Source organism: Nannobrachium achirus (assembly GCF_963921795.1).
Source record: "Nannobrachium achirus genome assembly, chromosome: 16".
In the NCBI taxonomy this organism is placed as follows: Eukaryota; Metazoa; Chordata; class Actinopteri; order Myctophiformes; family Myctophidae; genus Nannobrachium; species Nannobrachium achirus.
The window spans coordinates 37,568,092-37,589,066 of record NC_137823.1 but is presented as its reverse complement, the minus strand read 5'-3'; the positions used below and the strand labels follow the sequence as shown (position 1 = coordinate 37,589,066).

At 41.5% G+C, this 20,975-nt stretch overlaps 1 protein-coding gene across 1 annotated transcript in view; it reads right to left on the bottom strand.

Annotated features, from left to right (window-relative positions):
* Positions 1-20,975, bottom strand: part of col12a1b (collagen, type XII, alpha 1b) — a gene marked incomplete at its 5' end in the record, with an annotated part of 169,013 nt that overhangs the window by 129,189 nt on the left and 18,849 nt on the right. Inside the window, 2 exons of the mRNA XM_080745150.1 lie at positions 1,409-1,678; positions 18,382-18,654. Of these exons, the coding sequence (XP_080601276.1) occupies positions 1,409-1,678; positions 18,382-18,654 (543 nt within the window). The remainder of the gene's footprint in view (positions 1-1,408; positions 1,679-18,381; positions 18,655-20,975) is intronic.

Sequence of the window (20,975 nt, the reverse complement as noted above, 5' to 3'; positions counted from 1 at the left end):
TGGCATTCAATGAGTTAATTAACCTCTGTGACTGCTCTCTATAGACCACTGTGCTAGTCTCATACATCAGAAAATTCAAAGAAATTGTATTTAATCAGTGAAGTAAAAACTAAAAAGTGTGATTCATGCAGCCAGCTACAGGTTGCTCAACTCTAATAGCCTCAACAATTATTTTCATTGTACGCCCCATTACTTAAATGTTCAACTTCTCTATCGTTATCTCTTGTATTTGGTCATTATCAGCCAACTTGTAATTATAGGATTAGCAATAGCAACTCTCATATTGAGTCATTTGGGATATGAGTGCCAGTGGTGGAAAGTAACCAAGTACTTAAGTAAAATGTTTTGGTATTTGTACTTTACTTGAGTATTTCCAATTTCAAATACTTTTACTTCTCCTCCACTACATCTCAGATCTAAATATTGTACTTTTGTTACTAGTTACTTTGTAGATTGATTATTATTACAAAACATGCATTAATGACTTCAGCCCTATAGGCTACTGTATACATTTCTGCCATTTGAAAATAACCGATCTACAGGCGCACAATGCGTCGGGATGCAACGCATTGTGAGCTTCTAGATCTGCTATTTTCAAATTATTTTGATACATTTGAAAACTTGTGAAAGAGACGTACTTTTACTCGAGTATATATAATTCCGCACATTTACTTGTAACAGAGTATTTCTACATTGCAGTATTGATCATTTTACTTAAGTAAGAAATCAGAGTACTTTTTCCACCACTGAACTCTTTAAAGGAGAGGTGTACAAAACATGTTTTAAGGCTTGGATTTGAGAGAGTCCAAGGCTCCCCTGGAGGTTTCCTTGAACAGGCTGCTTTTTGAGGGCGGTTTCTACCATGTGTGTTAGAGAGACCAGGGGTAATATATCATCAGTTTTCGAAAGGAGTCTTTTGTCTGTTCCAATATACTATATGGTATATGTTACACTGCTAACAGAATGCATACATTCCTCTTTAGCAGTGACTGGTGTCGTCTCAGAATGCAGAGCATATCGAAACTGTCAGCACTTCCCTTTTGCACTCCGATCCCAACATTAAAAAGCAATATGAAATTGCATTGTCCAAAAACGCTGGAAACCAGGACCAAAGGCCCTTCACTGGAAACGTCAGAGATGAACAAATGGGAAACATTGACACACACATAGCCTATGCCTTTCCCTTGAAGTGTAACAAATCAGACACATTAAACTGTTCTGGCAAAAAACTCTAATATGAAAGCAAGAATGCTTTCTTATCTCTCTGTTATCAAGATAGTTATGATCATAAATCACAAAACTGAAATTGTCTCAAGACTGGGGATGAATTAGCAACTACAATTAGTTGATTCACTTCCTATGAAATTCAGCACATCAGCAGAGTACTCAGACATGTACTACTGCTCACCGTCTGTGGTCTCCTGTCCAGTGAGCGGATTTCCCTCTCCGTGTCCGTAAGCTGCGACCACCGACACCCGGTACAGTGTCTCTGGGGTCAGGCCTTCCAGCTCGGTTTTGGTCACATCCCCTGGAACCATCTTCTCGCCGTTCTCCGGGGAGAACATGGACTTCCAGCGGACCCGGTACTGTTTCACGTTACCAGGAGCTGCGGTCCAGGACGCGGCGAAGCTCGTGTCTGTTACATCACTGGTCACCAGGTCTTTTGGAGAGCCCAGCTCTGAAATAACAAGGAAGGCATGTGTTTAGTCATGTGCTGGACAGAGGCAACCGGGGCAAGTGGATTGTTATAGTACAGGTGGGAATGCTAATCAGTATCATATATCTTATTCAACTAACTACACAGCCAAAGTCTGTAAAAACCTGGAAACCGTTTGCCTGAATGAGCTGGTTGATTTGATTACTCAAAAGGATACAAGTAAATTCCCAGTACACTGCAAAATTGTGAGTGCACAAGCGTTAAACGAACACTCACGATTTTGCAATTTAGAAGCGGACAGTACACCAAAGTAGGGCTGCACAATTAATTGCTAATAATCATAAATCATAATTTTATGCTTCACAATTATGTAATTGCGGAACTTGGCAATTATTTCAAAGAACTTATTTGATCAGCTGTTGCACCTTGCCCTTGTTCCCTCACCAAAGTTGAATATAACCAGAGCATTGCTCAATCTTCCCATCCATCAGGCTCACAGAGGAACAATAATTTGAGCAGCAAAAAAGGCATTAGACGATTTACAAAAAATATCTTTTTCCACAAGAAATCGAACTCTAGGGACCCTGTTCTGGGTATGTCATAATAATAGGCGAGCAAAGATAGGTAAATATTTGACAAAAATATATTTTAACATACAACAAAGTATACAGGCAGGGTTTAGGTGGTTAACAATAATCATGATTGATAATCAGGATTATAATATTAAGCAAAATCATCTGGAAGATCATTGTGCAGCCTTGCACCAAAGACCAGAAAGAATCGATGAAAGAGACATGAGAGTTATGCTGGCCAATATTTTTCTCAAGATTAATTGGAAGGCTCTTCCACCATGAAATAATGTAAGAGAAGGAGAGACTAACACAGATGATGCCTGCACACCAGTAAATACATTATAATAATAATAAAAATGTACCTACATTTACAAAATTACATGAAATTAGAAGTTATGATGGTTTTCTATCTTGAGTCACCCTAAGACTTTACTGTCTAAACCATTACTTAGAACAGGGATTCCCCAACTTTTCCATGCCAAGAACCCCCAAATAGTTATAACCTCTAGCTGCGGCCTGTCTATCGCAAATGGCTGCCAATTGAAATGTATTTATTTTTTAGTGAAAATAGCCGATCCAGAAGAACGTCTCACGCTGAGACGTGTAGTGAGTAGATCAACACTATCTACGTAGATCTACTTTAGATTTTTGTATTTAATTGAATTCTTGAAATATTGACTATCAAATTCCAGGCTCAATTCCAGAAGGGGACATTGTAAGCTCAGCTCAGAGCCCAGTGTGTCAGGAATCCACTGAACGAATAAAACAGCTGCAAAACAGCCACATATTTATACTCTCAGACTAGTTAATGAACACTCTGGATTTTACCATTTTTGCATTACAAGAGTGAATGTAGGATTCAGAAAACCCTGAGGTAGATGCAATAAGGAGCCATGTTTTGATAAGCCAGGGGTTATTTAGGCTAGACCTCACATCCTTGGACTAAACTGTCTTCTTACTGCATTTTGACATAGTGAGTTTTGACTTTGCATTTACCTTGATTGTGTTTGTATTCTGACCAGTGTATATTGTTGTGTATTGTTTGCCTGTGGCTATGATAAAATACATGTGCGTGCGCAAAACTATCCAACTTCTGAGTGCAGTTGACTGGCTGAAAAGGGGCTACAGCCGAAATCCGTGCCATTGGCTCCTTTGAACCTTGATGATCTGTTCCACTTCGGAAAACGTGTCTGGCGCAACAAAACATGCTTCTTTCTGGGTCTGGGACATTTGAACTGATGTACAGGACAGGATATTGACTATAAAGTTCAACATCTGCTGCACAAATAGTGTATACAAGCACACACATACAGCAGGTACTGTGGTGGCAAAACTTCCATTACATGTGTGTGTGTAACTATAGAATAGAGACCATGTAAGGAGTGAGTCGAGTGACCATCTGTTGTTACCTTTCTGTACATCTCCTATAAATGTGTGTGGGACATGGGTGTTTGGGGCTGATGGGGGAAGCTCTGGAGGGAGACGCAAGTCTCTCTCTGCTCTGATGAGACCTACAATAAAGTATAAAGTTGGAATCCTGGCATTGCAGTCCTGCATCTTCCTGATCTGTTTAACTTACTTATAGTAACACCAAAAAAACTTCCATTACAGTACAATCTTACAGAACACTGTGGGGTTTTGTGAGAAAGTGGTGGTCATATTGTGTGACAGCAAACGCTACTCCTAGCTGACAAATTGCATTCGGCAGCCCTGTTGGCCAAAAATATATGTTTATCAGCCGAAGCCAAATCTAATTTCCACCCCTGTGGATCACACTAACGCATGAGTTTTCTATTAATTGTCCTGAGGGCATTAAGGCAACAGGAGGATGACTTAAATATGTGCAAATGGTGGAAGTGATTGATGTAATATTAGAAAGTATAATGTGCTTAGAGAGCATGGCAACAGGTTCCAGAGGGGGCGTAGTAAAGACTGTAGCCAAGCTTAACTCATTTCCCACAATCCCTGTCGAAACCATTGATTTCCCGCTGTACCACGCTGCGATGCCCGTAGATCCCGGAAATTGAATTAGCTTTAATCATTATGAAACAATTAAAAGTATGATCGCAGTATATAGCCGTTTCGGAGTCTTAGGCCCGCCTCCTAACTGTATCCTGCCGTATTTCCGGTTCTGACCGGATCTAGGTTTCCGTATCCTGTCCAAGACCCAATCGTAGCTTCCGTCCCATATGTTTGCATTGTAAACAGAGGAAGGAGCAAGGAGTTAAAAGGTAATGAAAATTTGTCAGGAAAGCAGTTCAGCTTATGTTTAAAATAGCAGCATATGAGTTAAATATAGTGATCGTTTTGACAAAAATGTCAGAATAGTCACATTTACAATAACTGCATTTGCTAATAGTAATTCCATTTACTATGTACAAAACTGCACATGCATGTGACTGAAGCCCATAGGTGGTTTGGTTTATTATCAGTCAAATGAAAGAAAATCGCCACATTCATCTCATGAATGAGATGATCAATCAAAAATAGAATATAGACACATGAAAAATTAGATCTAACTTCTAATCAGTTCAGCATTACCTAAACATGCATCTTTTTATATCAGCAAAACCAGCCTTCAGATAATACCCAGAAAAAATCTGAAGGCAAGGGAGGACATTAACCCCAACTGTGAGATTAATTTGACAAATCAACAAGTCGGCTGAGTCTGATTTGAGAGACGGGTTTTTCCAAGTGCAACGCCAGAAATAATCCATCAAAACTAATATTTCTTTTTCTAGGCAATTCATCCAAGGCTGAATGAATTCTAATTTCCTTTCTTCTTCTCCCTTTTTTGTGCTCCCCATATGTGCCGCTAAATCACTATGGGTAATCTCACAGGCCTCAACACAGAAAAGCCAGCTACGATTATTAGATGCGATTAGGAGCGAACATTGTAGCATTGAACTTTCCCTGGAAGAGGATGCCCTTGGTAGCACAGTCATCCAGTGTGCCCAACCAAACAGGGATAGATCTAACTATCATGACTTGAGTCTGGCACTGGCTTGTGAGACATTTGTCAGCCCTCTCCCATTAAACTACAATCCATTATTTATTTTAATTGAATAAAAGGTTAGTTCTGCCAATCTGTGATATGCCCTCCTTACATTAGTGTACTGGGCCCTGGTTGGTTTCTCACAACCTAAAGCCTGCCCTACATATGCATACTGGGCCCCTTTATTCATACGTATCCCCATTAGCTGCCATCAAAGTAGCAGCTACTCTTCCTGGGGTCCACAAAAAACATAAGAATACACAATACAATACATAACACAACACAACACAATAAAACCCCCTGGTTGATTCCTCACAACTTGAAAGCCATGGAATCAAAATCCATTTGTCAAACATTCGAGAATCACTAGCAGGCTACTGGTGACTTCTAATGTGCCATAATGTCGTAGTAAATCAGTGTCATAGGCTACATATTCCGATGAAGTTGATGATACATTTGGTGGTGTGCTTCTAGGGCTTCTGCCGGTCCTACAGCGTGAAGTCGCGTCCTCGCTGCCCTTCCTCCCAATGTGCTTTCCGGTTCAATTTGGGGACGGAAATTCCAAGAAGGCTTGAATTAGCTGAAAATGTGCCTTCAAAAACTCGGCTATTTTCACAATTTCTGCCTTTAATATTTGACAATTTGGCCAATGTTACATTTTTATCATTTTAGAGGTATTAAAAAGTCCTTAAATTGTCACTTTAGAAATGTGCATATACCATACACTTAAACTTTATGTTGGTTTGTTTACCGTTGAGTGAGAAAACAACGTGTGCACATGAAGTTAATCATCTGAGGACTCCCCAAAATAATTTTGGGACCCCCCTGGGATTGGCCAGTCGATGCGGTACCATCTTTATTGTGGTTCAGACATCTTTGCAATTACCTCTCTCTATCGGGAGAGGGAGACAACGGATATACAACTGATGGACTGTAGCTTTAATGTGTTTCTGTATATATAAAAAAGAACAGACCTAGTTCATACTTGCATGATTCACTAAAACCCTGCAATAGCCACATTTTCAATAAAAACAATTATAAATAAATAAAACATCATTGCATGGCCAGAGTTTGCCTTTTTTCCCAAACAATTCTGGAAGTGAACTTTGTTTAGAATTGTAGGTGTGTGCGCACACAAGCGTGCACGCGTGCATGTGCATGCACGTTTGTGTTTGCTCATTTGTGTCTGCACAGTATGTGTCCTTTGGTGTGCAGCTGCTGCTCACACATGTGGATGTGTTTGTGTCCCTGGCTCATGTGCACGTGCATTATTGGGCATACTTTTTTTCTGGTTTCGTGCTCACACAAGTATTTCTGTTTATGTGTTATTTTCTATTTACACTGTCAAGTACTGACAGACAGTCCAGCATGGCCACCAATAGCCTCAACCTTCTCCTTCACAACCACGGCCATTAAAAAGAAGGGTTTCAGGGAGCCCTTTCCTTTTCAAAGCCTGGACATCTTGAGAGTCTGGAGGCCCTCGACAATAACAGCCGCAGACAGCGCAGCTCAGATGGCGGATGGAATCTGGCAGTGGACAGAATTAAGCTGCTGCCTGAAATCCACTGCTCCAACCTTATTTTCCACTGGTCGTTACAAAAAAAAAGAAGAAAGAATTAAACCACAGTAAATGTAACATCTTTCTCAAATCTTTCCATCTCTTTTTTTCTGTCTGTCTGTCTGTCTGTCTCCATCTATCTACCTATTTATACATACATATAGTTGCTGTCGGGCAGAAACCTCGTATCTAGCGCCCCCGATGGCCTACTGGTCTAAGCGCATATACATAGGCTTTGTGTAGCCTGCAGCAGGTCGCTGGTTCGATTCCCGAGCCCAACCCAGGTTACTTTGCTGCGTGTCTCTCCCCGTCTCTCCCCCCCATTTCCTGTCCATCTACTGTCTGTCAATAAAGGCATAAAAAGACCCCAAAAAATATCTAAAAAAAGAAGAAAAAATAAAACTTGTATCTCCTTATTTACCAGTCTCTTCATAATTTAATTCATTCATCATATGACCGTGTTGTGCAAAAGAAGTGAAAATAGCTCACTGTTGTCACAAGTGATCTTGCGAGCCCTAACCCCAACCCTAACCTATGATGACATGCCCAAAATATTGATGCCAGGTTTAAAGTGGTTGAGCCTGTCTGTGTGTTCTATAAATATTTAACCAATGAAAAGCAATAACAGGAACTTGACTGAATAATAACCACATTGGATCCGTTGGAACTCTGGCTTTCTTCCATTTCCTGAAAAGCAAAGGTTTTGGACATACAAGGTTTCCACTCGACAGTGAAGACATCCTTCTGTCTGTCGTAGTGTCGGACGTTGTGAGATTGTGGATCGGCTATTTTCAAATAGCCAAAGTAGGCTATATCCACAAGTTTCCCAGTGAGCGTACTGGAGAAAAGGGTGTGTGCTCCACTTCCTCCACACAGCTGATTCAAATCACCTAATAAAGCACCATGTAATCACCATGCAGAGGGGGGCGCCCGCTGGCCTACTGGTCCAGGCGCATACCACTTAGGCATTACCACATTGGCATCGATGCCTGGCGGCGTCGCCGGTTTGATTCCCAATCCGGACGACCTTTGCCGCGTGTCACTCCCCGTCTCTCCCCCCATTTCCTGTCAGTCTACTGTCCTATCAATAAAGGTATAAAAGCCCAAAAACAAATCTTAAAAAGAAAATAACCATGCAGAGATTCAGGTGTGAGAGGTTCACATGCAGCAGCAACAGCAACCAGTCAGAATGAAACAGCTAACAGGAACAAGAAGTATGCCCACCTTATACGCAAGGGCTTATGGGACACAGGAAACTTGTGGATAGACAACTGTTTAGTTTGTGTTTTAGTTAAAGTAGTTACTTCAAATAAATAGTAACTCAAGTTTTCATAAGAATTGTAGTGGAGGAAAAAGTACAATAATTGCCTCTGAGATGTGTTGGAGTAGAAGTAAAACTGGAAGTAAAATAAATATACCTCAACATTGTACTTAAGTAAAGTACTTGAGTAAATTAACTTAGTTACTTTACACCACTGCATATAGCTCTTGCTACAAAGTCCACTGCATGCTATCATATATCATTGCTTTGGGTTATAATTGTTTAACACTCACTGTTGTTCGAAGCTGACAGGCCCAGCACTGGATCCTGGCCAGATGCTGAGAACTACAGTTCAGTAGGCCTATTCCCACTGTATGTTAGTCTTAATAAGCGGCCCTTTCGCCAGAAACCACTTGAATCTTTTCTATGCAATGACATCATAGCAGAACAGGGAGTGGGTTCCAGTCGATCCCAGTTGCTGAAATTTCAGCGATGACGGAAAAATGTTTCCTGTATTTCCTTCACCTCCTACTTTTTCATTTTGTTTCTTGGCTACTGTAAGTGTGGGCCATGTGAACTGTAGCTTAATAAGGCACCAACATTGCAAAGGTTATGGGTCCCCCAGTGTAACTGAATGGGTAGCAGTGGTGGAAAAAGTACTACATTGTTTTACTTAGATAAAAGTATCAATACTGAAACGTAGAAGTACTCTGTTACAAGTAAAAGTCCAGAATTCAAAATGCACTTGAGTAAAGGAATGAAAGTGTTGGCATGAAAATGTACTTAAAAGTAACAAAAGTAAAAGTACAAATTGTTTGAAAATAGCAGAGCTATTACAAGCTCACAACTCATCGCACAGCGTTGTGAGATTGTAGATTGGCTATTTTCAAATAGCCTAGGTTTAAAATAGGGCAGAAGTGGTAAATGTATGTTTTTAATATTATAATTTATAACTGCAAAGTAACTGGTAACTAAAGTTTTCAAATAAATGTAGTAGTAGTAGTAGTACAATATTTGGATCCGAGATGTAGTGGAGTAGAAGTAAAAGTATTGTAAATTGAATATACTCAAGTACGAATAAATCAAAATAGTTACTTTACACCACTGATGGGTAGTACGTGCCACTGACACCGCAAGCGGTTGGGATCCATTCCCTGTGGAGCCAAGCAGAACGTACGACACCACCGGGATTTTAGTTTTCCCAATTCATCATCTAAGAGCGTGACAAGTGAAGGAGCATGGGTTTGTGTCAAAAATGTTAATCCTTTCTCTGTCATCACCTTATAAGCTGGGAAGGAATTGCACTGAGCTGAAGTTAACAAAAATACTATAAAAGTGGTTATTTGGCTCCTAATAACAGGGGCACCTCTTTTGGTGCTATATAACACCTATCTTAAAGGCACATGGTTCTAGAACCATTAAGCTGGGTTCAAACCTGGGTGGTTCGAGCGGCGCGATTACATACAAAGTGAATGCAAAGACGAGACGGGCGCGGCACGAACCATCCGAAAGGGGCGGCGCGAACGGTCACCTCGTATCTTCGCCCCCACTTGGAAAAATCCAACTGAAGTGACCTTCGCTTCAACCTCACTCCACCCATTGCGTCTTGACAGCCAATCAGCGTAGATGTTGTCCGGAGACACAGACTTGTTTTTGGTGTTTGGAGTTGAGACTCCCTTTTTTCCGGGTGTTTCGACATGATTCCAACGGGACATGATTTTTTACCAACCAGAGTGAAGCGATAGAAGCGACTAATAGAAGAAATAGCTTCAGGTTTGGACACAGCTTTAGAGGTGCATAAACTAAGCTTAAAAACCAGTATGAACCAGCAGGACCTCTAAAGAACCATAAAGGTTCTTTGTACAGCAGCTGTGCTATATAGCGCCTCAACCACCCCAAAGAACCGTTATTTTCTCATGTGTACGTCAGAAAGGGGGCTTAACACAGAGACAATGCTCAGCAGAGCCCAGCCAAGGTGCAAAGCCAGTTTTCATCATCAAAGCTGATTACTGGAGTTTTTGGCAAGCTCTTAACCTTAAGTAGAGCATGAAATCCACCAATATAAAAAATATAAAAATGTTGATGTATTTTCAAAGATGTGACAGTTTTGGGACTTTGCCGTGTGGGCACAACGTGAGAAATCCCCAAAACTGCGCTCCAAGGCGAAGGCCACCTAAAGGTGTCCAGGCATAGAGCCTGGCAATTAATCATAACCACCTAAGATCAAACTAAGCCCCACCTGGCTCGCGGACACATTGAATAAGCCTAGGTTTTCTTACTGGCAGGACATAGTTGCATATGACTTGTTGTGAATCATAGCTGTCACATCAATATTTATTAGCTTGGACCTTTCTTCATAGTGCTGAGGATGAGGAGATAATCCTCCCCTCCAAATCCAATTACACAGTAAAATCCTCAGCATTCATTTACCCATTTGTAACTCTGAGAGTGTAATAAATCTAACCAAAAGAACCCTTTGCGGGTACATTTGGTTACATTTGTAAACTCTCAGAGTTACATGATCACATATCCCTTTCCAAGATTTAGAGGCCAATGCAATGTTTTATTGGTCATTCAGTTTAAAACACGGGAATCTAACTGGGTTCAACTGAAAAAATGACACGCCATCACAGCCTCTTGTTGGGGACTTGGCGGCAATTTTGATGTAGCAAGACGTGTGTTTGTTTCAGTTATCAGACTGTGGGCAAGAGGTTTAGGGAGCATTTGCTTGTGCGATTAATTCGCTCAGAAAAAAAAATCATTCTAAGTGTTTGTGTCACAAGAATGCAAATCTTATGCCGCGATAAAGCAACATGGTTACCTTTTGGAATGTTGATTTTTCTCCATTAATAAAAGCATCAACCTATATGAATGAGCATCAACGATGTGAATAGTCTAGTGCGAAGTATTCACAGACACATTTTCGCATTGTCACAGGGTTCCTTGTGACAAATAAAATGAAAGTGTGTGTGCAAATATTTCCAATGCAGTCTTGTGTTGTAGAGTGGGTGCTACGTGGCACTAATATTGCCAGGGTTTGGGGTTCCATTCCATTCCAAAACTGGCCCCAATCCTACCACAGTTCCAAGTTCCATTCCCAGTGGGGCCACCCATGAGTGCAAATGTGTGCCGTTGTGGTACTGTCGTACTGGCACACTGCATGAAGGTTTCAAATTCTGTTATGACTACAAACTAATCACAATGTTGCTTTGGCAGTATGTGTGAAACTGGAGTGTATATAGTTTGTGTTTTCCTGTGCCAGGTAGCAACAGGGAGGATTGAAGTCTTTGGGTTCACCTCATTTCCTAATTTCCTAAGTTACTAAGTTACTGCAGCAGCAGCAGCAGCAGCACAGCAGCCAGGTGTAAGTAGTCATAACCACTGCTGCTGGTCGCAAGAGTGTGGTCTCATTATAATGTTGTCGATACAGGCCAAGGGAAATGCTCAATAGGGTCTAAATGCATCTTCAAAAAGACAGAGAACAGGGGAGCCGATAGCCAAGTGGCTTGTACCACTTAGTCCCAGGTTCGATTCTCAAGTCTGACAGACCCTTGCTGCATGTCACTCCCCGATTCTTTTCACTGTGGGCTATCAATAAAGGCAATAAAATGAAAGACCCCACACTGGGGCGCCTGGTGGCCTAGTGGACCAGGCGCATACCATATAGGCATTGCCATTTCGGCATCAATGCCTGTCGGCGTTGCCGGTTCGATTCCCGATCCGAGCGACCTTTGCCGCGTGTCACTCCCCGTCTCTCCCCCGTTTCCTGTCAGTCTACTGTCCTATCCAATAAAGGCAAAAAGCCCAAAAACAAAATCTTTAAAAAAAGAAAGCCCCCACACTATCATAAAAAGACAGAAAACTAATTACGTTCACACTGACACACTATTGTTAATGTCCTACCAGGGATTTGAAATCTTGTCTCCCGCATGGGGAACCCAAATTTCTACCACTCTTCTAAGCCAAAATCCCTACTGGGCCAGGAAAGATACCGTATATGAGTGTCAGGCTCATATCTCCTATATAACTGTAGGCGTCCTATACGACACCAGGCTCTGAATTCCTCATTGTAAGCATAGGGAGATACTTACAGGATTCACATACTCTTTATACATTAAAATAAGTTACGATTACAGCTTTAATTTGGGGTTTCCTGTGGGGTCACGGGGTCATGTGTACAGTACAGTATAAATGAACCATGTGAAACATCTGAAAAAGCACCAAAAGTGGCGAAATGTCATGAGGGCTTTTTTCCACAACAGAAGTGTTGTTGTCCAGATCTAGCACTAAGGGAAGTCCTGGTAAATGTCAAGGTTTTGGAGCTGGTCCAGTGAACGTTGAAGCGAGAGGAGGACTTAGTGTGCAGTCTACAGGTTTATGCCAAACAGCTGAGAACGCCAGAGCTACACAAACAGCAAATAAATAGGTCTAATTTATAAACATGTTTTAACATTATCCTACATTCCATGATGCAATCATTATTCAATCAGAGTACATCTGTAACATACAGTACAATGTAATGATATCATTATAACATAATGATAATAAATCTGTCAATTATCTGTTATTACACTTTAATGGCATACATTTGTTTTAGATTTTGATGTATCAAAGAAAACCTGATAAGGAACAGCATAACCAGTTGATCTTGGCATCAAGATACCGTAAATGTTCCATAGATCACAGCTTCAGCCGGGAAAATACGTATATGATTAACTGTCTTTTGATATTGTAAACCGCCACCTTTTCCGAAATAAAAATATTGAATCAAAAAAATAAAAGAAATACAGGTGGCCTTAATAAATGTTCTCGTCATTCAAAAGAGAAAATTGGTTTGCTTTACAAAATGGTATCAAATGTTACATATCTGAACTGGCATCAGCATGGTAAAAGTTTCCAATGCTTTTCCAATACTCTCAGCCTGGTGTTATGCCACTGGGCAGGGACGTGCTGGGCCCCTGATACAGCCCGGGAAAAAGAGTTGGAGAGGCCCTCATTGCGTGCTATAGAGAGAGATCTCTCTCTATAGCGCTGCTGCTACTCAAAGATTTGCCATTTCAGATCATGACAAGTGACAAGCCAGTGGGCCAATTACTGTACATGAGTTATATTTCGTCGTTGTCGGGTGGAAACCTTGTATGTCCAAAACTGTTTGTTTTGTATTTATCATTTTAAAAATGATTTAAACTAGTGAAAACAGCCGATCTACAAGTGCGAGGCGTTGTGTGCTTATACTGTAGATCTGCTGTTTTCACTACTTTTGTGCAACGGCCTTATATGATGAAGCAGGGCTTTGCTTTGCGAAAAAAATTATACATTTGAAACTTGGAGATACAAGGTTTCTGCCCGACAGTGACGATTTACTTTGTTGGCCGCCCAGCCCCCAAAATGTAACGAAGGCCGACATTTTATTTAATTTTTTTTCCTAATGGCCGGCCGGGAATGAACCGGCCGTTCGGGAGTTGTCCCGCTTTTCCCAATGGCCAGCACGTCCCTGCCACTGGGTCTACTCAGATGTTAGGATGTTCTACATGAGACACATGCTGTGTATTGAGACGCTGCAGATGGAACAATGAACACAGGCTGCGGACAAGGCTATTAAATTCCAGACAAGCCTTCACAAGGTGGAATGGAAAAAGAAGGTACAGCGAGACAGAGAGAAGGGGTGCGGTATAGGCAGCAGGAAAAAGACAGACAGACAGAGAGACGGATAGACACACAGAAAGACAGACTGCAAGCAGACAGGCCGAGACAGAAAGAGAGAGTGACAGACAGACAGACACAGACAGAGAAAGAGCATGTACAGAGGAATGACTCAGTATTCCCTGGTTTCTCCCAACCACCCCGCCCCACCCTTCTGCACCTCTCGGCTCTTCACACCCCATCACTCCCCTGCCCCACCTCAGCTGGGATACATTCCTGACCCACCCCACGTGCCCACTCTTGGCTGTTACAGTATACATCTCTAGCACAGTAAGCACACATCAAGTTACTGTAAATGTCCAGTGTAATTACCCATGTTGCCTCGCCCAGAGCAACCTCTGGGCGAGTGGCTCAGCACAAGACATTGACTAGTATGGAGCAGTGGTTTACAAAGTGGGGTCCAGTGACCCCCAGGGAATCCCCAGCTAAAGAATTGTATAGTTAGGAACCAAATGGACCATGACGTGTCTAACTCCAAGAGTGTACAAACGACAAACGGAACCAAATGGGGTTCTTGTGTCCTAATACAGTGGTTCTCAACCTTTTCAGGCTGGGACCCTCAAAATAATCATATTTTAACTGGGGACCCCCCCACTCTGATGAGCACTAAGAGTTGAGGCATTACATTTTGTATAACATGGTTCTATTGAGAAAATAGCAGATCTACAGGAGCCTCTAATATATTTGACAATTTGGCCAATGTTTAATTTTTTCATTTTAGAAGTATTAAAAAGTCCTTAAATTGTTACTTTAGAAATGTGCAGATACCCTCTATAACCCTTGATAACATCACTTAAACTTTATGTTGGTTTTTTACTGTTGAGTGAGAAAACAATGATAACATTTAGCTAAACATCTGGGGACCCCCCAAAATAATTTGGGGACCCCTCTGGGGGTCCTGACCCACAGGTTGAGAACCACTGGCCTAATACATGCTGTAATGAGGGTCCTTGAACTTAAAACACTTCGAAGAACCAGACCTGCTGCAGTACGACACTGTGGATACAGCAGCAGAGACTGAACTTGAGGCCCTTTGGCCCTTGCAAATGCACTAAGCTTTATACTGCCTGTCACCGCTGAAATATGTGTCTGTCTGTGTGTGTGTGTGTGTGCGTGTGCGTGTGCGTGTGCGTGTGCGTGTGTGTGTGTGTGTGTGTGTGTGTGTGTGTGTGTGTGTGTGTGTGTGTGTGTGTGTGTGTGGGAGGGGGGGTTACCTTTCCATACTGCACAAACTGCTAGGTTGTTATGCAATTTGGTGGACGGTGACACTTTGATCTATAGTGTCTTACTATACTCTCTATCGAGCCACAGTGGGAAGCCAGTTGCCACAGAGTCTGTGACGGACGGATTTGTTATTTTTGCTATTTCTTGAAGTGATACGGTAGCAGTGTTTCTGTTAGGCCCCAGGGCCAACAGTGACCACCCCTTCCCCCTCCCTCCCACCCCAAAAACACGATCACTAAAAACTGATCCTAGATCTCTAGAGGCTATACTGGAGTCACCCTTGGCAGGAGAAGCAGATGTCTCCACTCTCTTTCTCAACCGCAGTCCTTCCCTTTGTCTTTCATCATTCTCTCCATGTCTATCACCTTTTCTTTTATGTTTTTTTTTCTCTTTTCCACTCGCACCTAATCTCTCTATCCCTCAACTTACAGTATTACTCTTGCCCCCCCCCCCCCCCCCCCCCCCTTTCGTCCTAAATCGCTCTTACAATTTCTCTTACTCTTTCTTTTCCATGCCTTGAATTCTATTTCCTTCTCCCTCTCCCCCTCCATCTCTCCCTTCTCTTATTGTTTATTAGTCCATTTAATGACTCCGTTGTTTGAAGTCTCTCTGGGCACTGAAAGACAGGCAAGTTTGTAGCGTAGTACCCCGGATGGGAAATCAGCACCACATCTAAACGAGCTCATGCGTTTTGACCACCTATTCTATTTAACTGATTATGGTCAAGAGCAGCAAAACCTCAAACATTAGCTGGTTGAGTTATGCAGTCATAATGAAAAAAAATCAAACCTCGGTTCGAAGTGAAGCGGTGAATCTTAGTATAGAATTGTCTGGAGAGCCGGTATGACAGCCGGTATAATAGGTTTTTAAAAAATATATAAAAAGTCCTGCTTGCTGGTCTCTTAGTTGTTTGTCAACTGCATCCCTCTATAATTATTTCAGTTTCTGTTATCTTTGTGGCCTACTAAATTTTTCAACTTCTGCTAGATTTTCAATGTATTTACTCTTGTCTGCCTTAATGCTCCTTTTTACCATTCTGTTAGCATCTGTATATTCTTATTGTGCCTTTGCTTTTGCTCTTATGTGGCTATTTGTCATTGCTGCAAAAGGTGGGACCTATTGCATGTACAAGACAGATAAAACCTGAAGGCCAAATTATCATGTGAAGCTTGACCATTCCTCAAAGTATCCATTCATCTGACCGGGAGGGACACCGCACACATATTCTGGACGTACAGGACAGATAAAGACTATTCATTCTGAACTGAAATGACCATATATGGACATGGGACACAACATTTTGCTTTTTGAAAAAGCCTATTCATTCTGGACTGATATTTTGCACGTACGGGACAGGAAAAACCTGTTCATTCTGGCCTGGAGTGACCATATATGGACATGAGGCGACATACATTGTGTTTTTGAAAAACCCTGTTCATTCTGGACTGAGATCACCATATATGGTAATTAAACGGACATTCTGTTTTTGAAAAAGCCTGTTCATTCTGGACTAAAATGACCATATATGGGTGTGATACACACAAAGCCACTCATTGGAAGCGGTTTTCACCGCTTCAAAAACTAGAAGCACAGGTCTCCGACAGGTCAGGACTCAGGAATGTTATTGTGGCCTCCTGGTGGCGCTATAATAGCCCAACGTGATCCAATGGCAATCCGATGTTGCATGCATGATTTGTTGCATGCAAATGTGTTTTGCAAAAGTCGACCTGCTGGTGACGCTATAACAGGCCAAAGTGAAAAGGGCGGTAGTTGTTCCTTGATCTAGTGGGAATGTGCGTGCTAAATCTCACAGAAAGCGCAAGCTGCGTTCATGATTTGAGAAAATTAATTTGAGGCATTTCGTTCAAAACTGACCAATCCTGCAAACTTTGGAAGTCAATCTTAGCCAATCAGGATGGAATGTGGAAAATCAGACAGATCCATATTGATCACATGACTGTCGAGACACTGTCTACTGATTTGCGTGATATTTGGACAAAATTACTGTCAAAGATATGTTTTGCAAAAATCTGCCTCATGGTGGCCATGTGAAAAATGTGGGGCAGAGGTTATGAAATTGGCATCCAGCCTTTCAGCCTGGCGGAGACAATAAAAACTAGAAAAGAAAATTTCTAAGAAATTTTAAGTGTGCCTGCAGCTCGCTAAGTCCCCTGAAAAACACGTTTTGCGCGTATGTGGTGCCCCCTATGGGTCGAAGTGGAAATGCTTTTGGTTATATGTTCAGTATAGCGCCCCCCACTTGTGGTTAAAATTTAGTGTTGACTGGATGTTTCGTTTGTGATTTATGGCTACTTCTTACAAAACGGGCTCCTCCCGCTAACTTTGGAACCCTGTTACGGAAGAACGGTATGGACTATCAAAATATCGTTTAAATATGTTTATCGCATGAGTCCATAGATCGTGTGTATCGATTTTTGTGACATTTGGAGAAAATATGTAGGAAAAGGAGCAAAAAGTGTGTTTTGAAGAAAATTCAAAATGGCGGAAAATCCATCCTGACGCAAATGGGCGTGGCCATATGAGGAGATGCGTCATGACCCAAGGAATCCAGGGAAAAAGGAATTTTAATTTTCCGACCCACGGTTCAAGAGTTACAGGCCGAAAGGTAAAGTGGACTGTTATAGCGCCACCATGAGGCCAACTGACGAAATTATTTTTTATTTAATCCTTGATATCATTATAAATCTCCTCTCCAAGTTTTGAAACTGTAGCCCCTATGGTTTGCGAGAAAAAAAATATTGAATGTGAGTTTTTGCGATTCCCATTATAAGTCAATGGGTAAAATTAATTCACTAATAAATTAATATCAATTAAACGATACAACTTTTCTCTTAGAAAAGTAATAGCACCCCATTCCCGGCCGAGCCGCACGTTTTGATGTTTATATTGCGGCGGTGGCGTAAATCGTGCGGCACTTATTACGTGCCGAAATTTTGTGGCGACATTACTTACTTAAGTATGGCGGATTACAATAAGTGTTTTGCCATTGCATGGCAGGCACACTTAATAAAAAGTGTGGTCAAATGATCATTCCAGTGCCTCAGCAGTATGTGGCCAACGTGTGATGCTTTTGCATTCTTTGCATCATCTTCCTTTCATTTCTTGACTGTTATGCCTCATTTATACCTACAGTAGGTACATGCCAGAAATTGTGTTTCCCGGCGGGTGGGCGGACCTCTGGCGTCATGTCACCATGACTCGGCCATAACCATAAGGAGTTCAAAATGCAGCTAAGCCCAAATATGGAGTATGTTGTCTAAACTCAATGTGGCACTCTATTTTAGAGTGCAAATGTCTCCGATTACATCCTTAGTTGCATACTCAATCCAATCTCCAGAAGTAAACCAACAAGCCAGAGATGTTAAACGAATAAATAATGGGTTCGCTTACCCTCTAGCGTTGTACCCTTGCCCTCCAGGGGGTCTCCGGTCCCGGAGGCGTAGCGTGCGCTGACAGAGAGCTCGTACTCTGTGCCTGGCTGCAGGTTCTTCAGGAGGGTTGCCGTGTTGTCCCCTTTCACCGACACCACCTTCCGCTCTCCACCCGCCACGGGACGGTATGCCACGCGGTACTGGAGCACGTTGCCAGGCGCTGCCTCCCACGCCAGCTTCATGGTGGAAACCGTCTCGTCAGAGACGCGCAGGTCACGAGGGGAGCCCCTGGCTGGTACAGAGTGAGAGACAGAGAAAGAGACTACGTCAGGGGTCTTCAATGTTTTCAGACCAAGAGGGTGAGAGTGAGATGAAGCAGGGACCCCCACAACATTTTCATAGATTCCATATAGTTTGATTGTTTGACATCACAATCATCAGTGTATTTTGGATACATGTTAATTTGTGTTTTCAGATGTTTAACCGCTTGAACCGTCAATACTTAATAAACTTGAAATGTCACTCTGTACTTAGTCTGCTCTTTTTCCCCTCTACACCAAACCTCTTTGCCGAAAATAGCCGATCTACAAGTTCACAACGCCTCGCAGTACATCTATGTAGATCGGTGTTTTCCAACGTGGGGTGCAGGCCCCCGTCGTAGTGTGCAAAATATGAGATCTTGTCTGTCTGGAGGTGGTCTAAAACGTTTTAAACATCATAACCCCCCCCCCGTCCCCCCCCCCCCGTCATGGTGGGCATGTGATTTAAGTCCTACTTGTCTTACAGAATCTATTATCCAGTAACTTTAACATAGCTAAAATGTTAAAAACATAACAAAATGTAACCACTTTCAACCTGGCGGCCCTGGCGGTAGCATTTTAGGTATGTCATTATATTGTAAGAAATAGTCAAAAATACTCCAGAAAAGGTTTTAAAAAAGAGTGAAAATATGTTGGATATTTTCCTTCGTCGGTGTACAACAAAGTAAACGTTTTCAAGTGGTTAACATGTTGGGGGTCACAGCATTTGTCAGATAAGATGTATAGGATTGGGGGTCCAAGTAAAATAAAAGGTTTGGGAACCACTGAATCATGAGATGAGAGCTGGGCAAAAGGGCATGTTTCTACAAACCTCAAAGTCATTGCATCAATTCATAGTTTTAAGATAAAGTAATGAACGAGGTAAACATTGTAATAGGAACAATATTGTGAGCCACATTGGTTGAGGGGGATAAAATCCATCTGAGAGGCAGATGTCTGTTTCAAGCCAAAGAGGCGAAAGCGGCAGGAAGTTTGGCTCTTTGAGCACTGCAAAAGAAAAAGTTCATTCTGATATATACAGTAAAATGTGCTGTCTATTATTAAACAGTCGTTCAGTCTTAAACTCTTAAAACCGAGTGACAACACCGTTTACGAACACAATTCATTTGTGTAAAGAAATAACGATGACATACTGAAACAACTGGAAGAGATCTGCCTTGTTCCATATTTCTTCTCATTTCTTAAAAATCTTACACGCGTGTTTAGGAAATTAAAATCTAAAATTTGAGATTCGTCGAGCAGCTGCTTGTCTAAATGCATTATTCTGTAACGTCCTCAGAGGGTTTCAGGGAACAGAAAGAATGCCGTTGCTGTGGTGAACAGAAGTAACTTTTGTTTATTTCTGACAGCCTCCTTAGTGTTTTGGCTTGAGGCCTATAAACACCAGTATCCTCCTCTCCACCAAGCAGAGTTTCACTCTCTTTTCCCAGCATGAGCTCTAGAGACATTAGTCACTACGCTGTATTAGTTAATAAGCAATAGTTCACACAATTACTCACCCTTGAATTAACTGAGATTCTTTAGTTTTCCTGAGTCGCATTTCTGAGCCAATAATGCACTATTTTGACTAAGGGACGTTAAGAAGAGGCCAATCGTAAGAGCAAAACTACATTTAAAACATTATCTTTGAACAGTGGTGGAAAGTCACTAAGTACATGTACTTAAGTACAGTTTTGAGGTATGTGTGCTTTACTTGAATATTTCCAATTGTCAACACCTTTACTTCTACTCCACTACATCTTGGTACCTTTACTTTTACTCCACTACATTTATTTGAAAACTGTATTTACTAGTTACTTTGTAGATTTAGATTGTTATTACAAAACATACATTAACCACTTCTGCCCTATATACATTTTGGCTATTTTCAAAATATTTTGGGACATTCATCACAAATGTGCACTTTTACTCAAGTACATTTTGAATTCTGGACTTTTACTTATAACAGAGTACTTCTATACTGTAGTATTGATAATGTAATTAAGTTAAAAAAAAATGTACTTTTTCCACCACTGTCTTTGAACCTGGATCATCAGTAGGCCACCCAGTGATTTCACTGTGAGATTGAGATTGAGAGTGAGATTGTAGTTTTGCCTGCTCTGACTACTCCTGTGTCATCAGCATTATTGGCTCAGGAATGCGACAAAAACAAAAGTAATCTCCATGAATGCAAGGCTTTATGAGGTGAGTATTTTTGTATGCACTGTTTTGGTGCACTGATCGATAACGTTTTAGATTGATCAAATACGTTTTAAAAATATGTATTTTTTAAATCAGTGAAAGGATTACCTAC